The sequence below is a fragment of the Leguminivora glycinivorella genome, chromosome 9 (genome assembly GCF_023078275.1).
Source record: "Leguminivora glycinivorella isolate SPB_JAAS2020 chromosome 9, LegGlyc_1.1, whole genome shotgun sequence".
NCBI lineage: Eukaryota > Metazoa > Arthropoda > Insecta > Lepidoptera > Tortricidae > Leguminivora > Leguminivora glycinivorella.
In genome coordinates, this window is record NC_062979.1 from 19171439 (window position 1) to 19179682 (window position 8244).

The 8244-nt window shown below is 39.4% G+C and overlaps 2 protein-coding genes across 2 annotated transcripts; both read right to left on the reverse strand.

Annotated features, from left to right (window-relative positions):
* Positions 1 to 1421: 1421 nt before the first annotated feature.
* LOC125229443 (GILT-like protein 1) lies at positions 1422 to 2448 on the reverse strand. The gene has a single exon (XM_048134281.1). It carries the CDS (start codon positions 2305 to 2307, stop codon positions 1672 to 1674), a length of 636 nt encoding a protein of 211 aa, XP_047990238.1. The 5' UTR covers positions 2308 to 2448; the 3' UTR covers positions 1422 to 1671.
* Positions 2449 to 2696: 248 nt separating this feature from the next.
* Positions 2697 to 3469, reverse strand: LOC125229444. The gene has a single exon (XM_048134282.1). The coding sequence runs from the start codon at positions 3119 to 3121 to the stop codon at positions 2813 to 2815; it is 309 nt and encodes a 102-aa protein (XP_047990239.1). The 5' UTR covers positions 3122 to 3469; the 3' UTR covers positions 2697 to 2812.
* Positions 3470 to 8244: the final 4775 nt, after the last annotated feature.

Here is an 8244-nt window from a genome sequence, read left to right on the forward strand (position 1 = left end):
GAATTTCGGTGCAATATGGAGTTCATAAAATATGTTTTCTACGTAGATAATTGATGTTATCTAAGGCTCATTTTAAGGTTATTTGTTTTTTACACCGAAATTTGTTATGTGAGGGTTTTCGGGGGTGAACAATTGATCTTGCTTAGTCTTAGGTCCCAAAAACGCAAATTTCCGAGTTTTCGGACGCTGAGCGAAACTCGGTCGCCCACCTACTATTAATTTAACGCGACAAACCTGCACCAAAATCGCTGCATTGTCTGGTAATTTCAGACATACTTACTCTGACTATACTTAGTAATAACTGGTAAAAGTACTTTATACAGTCAGGCTCATATTTTAACATTGCTCAACTCGAAAAAGCTCTCTTTATTGTTCAAAAACGTACGAGATTAGATTAGATTCATTTATTTCATACTTAATACAAATTACAGTAAGTATAAGTTGCATGTCAATCTAAAAGAATTCATATTACGATTACGGAGAAAGTTGCATTTTAGTTCGTTGTTTTGGTATTTGTGAATTAGGTATTTTGGTTTCCCAACGGTACTGATAAGTTGAAATACAAAAAAGATTGAATGCCCAATACGATAAAATCAAAGCTAATTTGGGTTTCCAAGTGATAACATAAATGTACATATATCAATTGGTATCGTAGTTGTAACATATTAATATTATCGGTTGCTATTATAACTGATTTCATATAACTAGATATTTATCACTCCATTTACTAATAGTGATAATTGTTATCATTAGTTATCCTTTGCGGCTATCTAATATGCGATAACCATGGCGGATGTCGGTATTATTGCGATCGAGAATCGACAATACATTAAATATAACTTTTATATTCTTAAATATCGTTAATAGAACAGATTTATTAAAAATAATGTGGTACATAATGCTTGCACTTTTGCTACTTATTTATTTTAGCTGCAATCATTTTTATGATTGCAGCTAAGCAGTATTTGGCCTAAATCTTAATCCAGTAGTACCACACTGTAACGTCATTCATATCTTTGACGACCGGTCTGGCTCAATTGGTAGTGACCCTGCCTGCTGAGCCGCGGTCCTGGGTTCGAATCCCGGTAAGAGCATTCATTTGTGTGATGAACACAGATATTTGTTCCAGAGTCATGGATGTTTTCTATGTATATATTTATCTATTTAAGTATGTATATCATCGCTTAGCACCCATAGTACAAGCTTTGCTTAGTTTGGGACTAAGTTGATCTGTGTAAGGTGTTCCCAATATTTATTTATTTTCTGTACATATAGAAAAAAAAAGTTCCTGTTTCGTATAAGTTTGCTGTCGTCGTAACAATGTGTGTGATTATATGAAATACGTTTGAATCACGTAAAATTAACTTTGAAACAACCATACTTGAAGCGAATTTTAGAAGCAGGAAAAAGTTAAACAACTGTTTAAAAGATAACAAAATTTAATAACAATAAAGGGATTCACATTTGGTGAAAGTTAGCTATTAGCCGGATTTCTCCGCCGGTTGTCCAATTGCACAAGTTCGTCGATTACAAGCCGAAACTTGGGATGTCTCGAAAATTCCAAAATCTTCAGCGCCGAGGCCAAGCTAGATAAAACTTTTACAGGGATGGAAGGCTAAGCTTCAATTATTTCGTTGTTATCTAAAGAGTTGAGTTTTATGTGTGAATTGATTAAATCTGGCAGTTGGTGACGCCAGACTCTGGCAACTCAGCGAGTGCGAAGCAGATCATGCTCTTCAGCCGGGTGCGGGCTTCTGTGTGGAGACTCACGTCAATCTGGTCGTTGAACACGATGGAGGGCACGAAGTTGATGATGGTCATGGGCTCGGCTGCTGCTGCTTGAGCGGCGGCATCAAGAGGCTGTCCTACAGGCGTTGCCACACAAACGTCAATTGTTACCAGATTCAAACCGGCAGCCGCAGCGCACGCGTAACTCCTCTGCAAATATGCGGGACGTGGCGGCGAGAACTCACAATGCATGTAGTCCATCTGAGCCTGCTGGTTGTCTTTCAGCTGGTCAAGCACGCAGCGGTGGAGACGGTTGGCAAAGCAATCGTTCGGCCCAAATTGGCAGGTCTGAGTACCGTCTGCGTTCTGGACTGTTCTTCCCCACGGCACGAACTCGATGTCTAAAAACTCCTTGTATTCTTCATAGGCATCTTCTAGCTGATTGGTGATAAAATTTACAGTGTCTCCACATCCTGCAGTCGTGACAGTTGTAATTTTAATTTTCCCGTTGACAACTTGCAGTTGGGCGTTTGCCAAAGCCAGCAGAGACAACGCGAGCAAACTGTATATTACTGCCATTTTGGTGTGCTGTATGCGATTGACGAACTACGAATGTTTAATTTTATACGTTATCACCTCAATAGAACGCGGAGATAAACATCTCGATTGAGTTTTTTGATTGACCGTTATCAGATATAATAATAAAAACATCATTACTGAAAGGTAGCAATATAGCCAAATATTAGAAGTAGTGTCAGCTCTACACTTTTAAATACCAAACACAAAATTATTTCAAGCGATTTTAGTTCGAAGTCTGCTGCATACATACCTAAATACAATCACCCCTGTATCCCATAAAGGGGTAGGCAGAACACATGAAACTACTAAAGCTTCAGTGCCACTCTTGGCAAATAAGGGGTTGAAAGAAAACGAAACTGTGACATTGCAGCGACAGGTTGCCAGCCACTCGCCTACGCCACAATTTAACCCATATCCCATAGTCGCCTTCTACGACACCCACGGGAAGAAAGGGGGTGGTGAAATTCTTAACCCGTCACCACACAGGCAGTCTGCTGCATCTTAATTAAATCTGGCAGTTGGTGACACCAGTCTCGGAAAGCTCGGCGAGAGCGAAGCAGATCATAATTTTTAACCGTCTTAATGCTTCAAAATGCAGTTCTACATCAATTTGATTGTTGAAGACGATTGAGGGTATAAAGTTGATGATGGCTACGGGGTCTGCTGCTGCTGCTTGAGCTGCGGCATCAAGAGGATCTCCTACAGGCGTTGCCACGCAAACGTCTACTACAACCAGATTCACACCCGCCACCGCAGCGCACTCATAGCTCCTCTGCGACCAGGAGGGATATGGGGGCGAGAATTCACAATGCATGTAGTTTACCTGAGCCTGTTGGTTGTCCTTTAACTGATCAAGCACGCAGCGGTGAAGACGATTGGCGAAGCAGTCGTTGGGTCCAAATTGACAGGTCAAAGTATCGTCGGCATTCCGGATTGTTCTTCCCCATGGCACAAACGCGATATCCAAAAAATCTTTGTACTCTCCATAAGGTAGGTAGGTACTAACTGATTGTTAATAAAATTAATTGTGTCAGAGCAATGTGGTGTCGTGACTATTGTCATTTTTATCCTCCCATTGATAACTTGGAGTTGAGTATTTGCTAGAGTCACCAAAATCAATATGAGCAAACTGTATAACTATTACTGCCATATTGATGTGCTGTATCCGATTAACGTACGCCAAATGCATAATTTTATAATTTGTACCGCAATAAAATCAGAGATAAACATCTTTATTACCCACGACGGCACGGAGAAGGTATTACACAAAGATTACTGTGATTCCCCTGTCAGCGCTTCTTTAAACATACTTTAACCTTATACAATCTATGATATCCCTATAACATCTTCTATCAAATGTTATTGAGTCATTCAACTCAAATCCCTACATAAATATAGTCGGTATCGTGTTTGGAACAATCGTAACGAGTGCCTGAACACGAAGGCTGGAAGCACCCTCTTTTATCTCATTTCTCAGTACAAGTCTTAAGAGTCGTTGAGAGTTCAAAGCGAATTTCGTCTGGTTTGGATGACCGGGCACACCGATGGATCTGTCAATAGACAGCGTTTGGGTATGTTTTATTAGGTTTACAGTTTACATATATTATACATGTATGTAGGTATCGGTATGTGTTTTCATTTATAAAATATGTAGTACTTACATAAAATAAGAGTTAAAAAAGCTCTCGATGAGGTATCAACAAATTAATGATGTTGGAGATTAACGGTTGATCTAAGTACTCTCGCGTACGACCATATCAAAAAGGACTTTGCATTATATTATGATAAAGATCATTGAGTCCTTAATGACTTTCAGCACACAATTAAAAAGTTTTTGTGTAGATTTAGTCCTGTAGGAAAACTAGGGATATTGACGGTCGATGGTCATCAGTATTCTGACGTCCACCTAAATATCCGGACGGCTTTCATATACTCGTACCACTGAGGTCCAATTATTTTCAGCACACAATTGTATAGTAAGAGCGGAGAGTGCAGCGGAGCGGGCGAGCGTGCCTCAACCCTATGCACCGTCGACTCAGGACACTTGTATGAACTTCAATTGTTTGATATGCACGCCGCACGCCCCGCTCCGCTACACGTCCAATATGAGCGTGGACTCAGGGCTTACACTAAGATGTTATTGTGCAGTAGTCCTGTAGCGGTGAGCGGGCAGTATTGATCGCGCGGCTAGACGATCCACGCCCGGGACCAGACTTCTTCAATTATTCAGAGCCTACTTCCGCGGTGCGCTCGTTTGTTCTGTACGAGATGTTGTGATGGAATAAGGGTTGAAATTATTTTTGGTGCATCGGAAGGCAACTTTGGTCCGATATTCCAAAAACGCACATGACTGGTAAAGGGGCGTATGAAGTCACTTTGAATTTTCGAAAGCGCGTTTTTCGGCTTCTAGTTGGCAATACTTATGTCCATTTTAAGAATAAATTTTTATAACAACATAATTCACAAATTGACACTCCTTAGCCTCAAAAGATTGCTGACAGTTTATTCATAACTGCCAACACAATAAACTACACACCTTGTTCTCGCCGCTCTAATAGTTGGATGGCTGCCGATCGAATAAATCAGAATGGACGTAACTAGCCATAGTCCATACAATATTCAGTTAGCTATTACCAACGAGTGTTAACTTAGTTTCTTTATTCACTTGTAATGGTATCATAATAAGGGACCTTCAAAGGGGCCTTCCGAGTCGGAAGTTCCGACTTTAGAGCATTAATACGGAAATAAGACAAATCAGTGTCCATTTACAATTACGTCCAATTTTCTTCGAAAACCGAAGGTACTTTTAAGATGTCATGGACTCCCAAACTGAACTAAATCCTTTCGAAACACTCCCTAAATAAACTGCTATCTTTAGATATTCGAAACACAAAAACAATTGACTGAGATGATTCGCAGATCGCAATAAATTCTGATCAAGTCTCAAAATGTGGCAATAAAATGCCACGTGGCGGCCGTTTATTGCCAGGAATGAAAATTTAATTGCCATATTTTGTCTAATTTAAGACGGGGGTGGATGGGGTTTGTTTTTGGTTAACAGGAAATTTAAAATTTAATTTTCTTTTTACGATGCATCGTATTGTAAATAAGGAAGCCATTACTTTTCGCATGGGACTAATTGAATCAATGAATAAATCTACCTATAATAGTAGTTTGCGTCTTAGTAACTACAGGAAAATTTCAATTTATACCCTAAAAAGTAAAATAAGAATAGGTACTATAAATAAATGAGAACGAGCTAAACTAATGTCAAAAGAGTACCAAACGAAGACTTCAAGAAAAAGTTACAATTTCAGTTCAGGACACCATTTAACTTGGCTATCTACAACTCGGTCACATTTAATAACATTTTTTACTAACGACAGAACTTATTCCAGTGAATTTCAGTCTAGGCATTACGAGTACATTCCAACTGTTGCTAAGCCCAAATAACGTGAGCCGCCAAGAGTAGAACCAGCGTAACCAAAAACCTACAAATACACAATATATACATATATACTAGCAATAAAGGTAGTAGGTACCATATTATTAACAGTAAAACGCACTAAGTCTTGAACTATTAATTTATTTCCACGTAAAATGTATGACAACGCTTAGCTTGACGCTCCTATAATCCTGGGCTCCGCCATATTGAATTCTCGTCCACCCATTGCAGACCTGTCAGCTAGGGGACGTTCCGAACTCCGCTAACAGCACTTTAAATTCCAATGAAGTATAGCCCACTCCACTCTCTAGCTACTTCTACTAAGTATAACTATTACTGCTATAGCCTTCACCGTCGTAGAGTAAAGTGGCAGTAGGTAGTCAATCGGCCGGTTGCTGAAGCAGACAGGTGGTGATCAAGTACTGGAAGACTGTGCGTGGTCAGCACAGATATAGGAAGGAAGAAGATCGAACATGCCGGGCGATTTCTATTGAATACGCCTCTCTCAAGTTCTTGAACCCACACATTTGTAGATGGGCGCTCTTTTTGCTCAATACACGCACATAATTTCCATGTGTAGATACGAATAATCAAAAACCAGGAAATTGTGTCATCACTCACGCACACAACGACAAGTAGTGAGCTAACGACTGAGACACGTCCGGCGGCGTGTTTGCTCTTGTATGCTCTGAGGCTTCCGACAAAGGGAATCGGCAATATGGCAAAGGTCGCTGAAACCGCTAGATGCATATGAGTATAATTATTTACTATAGAACCGGTAGTTGAGGACAGATGTGTGAAGATTCGGCGGATGCCTTAGCTTAGCGGAAGACGATTATTACCTTGTGCTGGTTTTCCTTTAGGGTTGACTAAGGTTAGTAATCGGAATAAACCCCTAGGAGCTGATAAAACTCCGTCGGGCATCAATGCGACGGCCGGTCTGAATTTCTCGTCCGCAGATCCTTATCGACTGAACTCGAGCGGCCATTTCTTATAATTAAAAAAAAAGTTTGATACGTTTGCCATGTTGCCTTCGGGCTGACGGGAATTTTTAGAGATTGGAATTGATAAAGTATTTAAATGAGTGAAAATAAATATGACACTGTTAAAACTTTGTATCTAAATACTGGAAGTTTCGAGAATTGAATTCTTGATCCTCGAGGCGAAAAACATTAAGCTAAATAAACTTAGTTCTTGCAACGCAGTGTCTGCTTAATTTTCCGTTATGTTTACAAATTCTCTTAAAGTTTTAATATCTGGGCAACCAAACTTCGCTCGGTTCTGTTTCGTATCCTTGACATGTGTCGCCATCTAGTTCAAAAATGAATAGTACCTACATCGAGCGAAAGAATTCTCAGCCTTAACAACACAACTACTCCACACGAGATGGCGCGCATTTCGCCACAAAAACTCAAATAGTGTATTTTCTATTCGTTTTAGCCTTGACCTGTGTCGCCATCTAGTGTTTGCAACAAATAGTACTTACATCGACCGAAAGAATTCTGTCTTAACAGTACAACTACTGCACACGAGATGGCGCGCGAAGAAAAACGCATGAAAACTCGAAAATTCGCGTTTTCCGGGACCTAAGGATAAGTTAGACCGATTTTTCACCCCCAAAAACCCCCACATAACAAATTTCTGCGAAATCGTTAGAGCGGTTTCCGAGATCGTCAGTGTAAATAAATAAATATATAAATAAATAAATAAATAAATAAATATACAAGAATTGCTCGTTTAAAAGTATAAGATTTGTTAAGGCGGTTATTGACATAGATTAAGTCATAATTCGAATTTCTCAACAAATTTAATTCACCCTAAACAATAATACCCAAAGAGCAATAAAATTCAAGGAACTTTAAGAAGGGTCATGGAGTTTACCAATTGCAAATTAGTTTAACATTTTGATATTGAATAGAATTATCTTAATAGAGATAATAGTCTTTTAGGCCCTTTTACTGTGGATAATATATTCGTTGTTTATGTTTATGTTGTATCCAGTCGTCCAAAAACTGAAAGCTAGCGTTCAAAGTGAAAAGTCAACCACCCCGTTTACAACTTTTAAATTGATTCAGTTATCAACCCCTGTTTTTGTTGAAGTTCAAATACGCTTGAAAATTTGTGCAGCGTACCTACACGAACTGGCAGGCAAAATTTGAAATTGTAATAGACAATTCAATAATGACTTTGGTAAGTGTTACAAATTTGCACTTTTTTGCAGAAACCCCTCAAGTGTCATCTCAAGGGCATATCTTAGATTGAAAGCAAATAGTACCTATTAAATTGTATGTACTTGTAATGTGATAATACAGATGTTCGTATGTGTGGTGAGGAGGAAGAGACCGACAGACATCTAATGTGCGAATTTCACGCCCTCGCCAGACAGAGAATGAAGAACCTGGTTGAAAAGGTTATCTGGAACCAAAGGACTTTAGAGAGCTACCCATGAGCCTCATCATTAGACACATGAAGAATGGTCGAGAAGCTCCTGA

What these genes read in the sequence shown, in the direction of transcription:
- LOC125229443 (XM_048134281.1), bottom strand. Translation starts at nt 2,307, where the DNA reads ATGGCAGTAATATACAGTTTGCTCGCGTTGTCTCTGCTGGCTTTGGCA.
- LOC125229444 (XM_048134282.1), bottom strand. Translation starts at nt 3,121, where the DNA reads ATGCATTGTGAATTCTCGCCCCCATATCCCTCCTGGTCGCAGAGGAGC.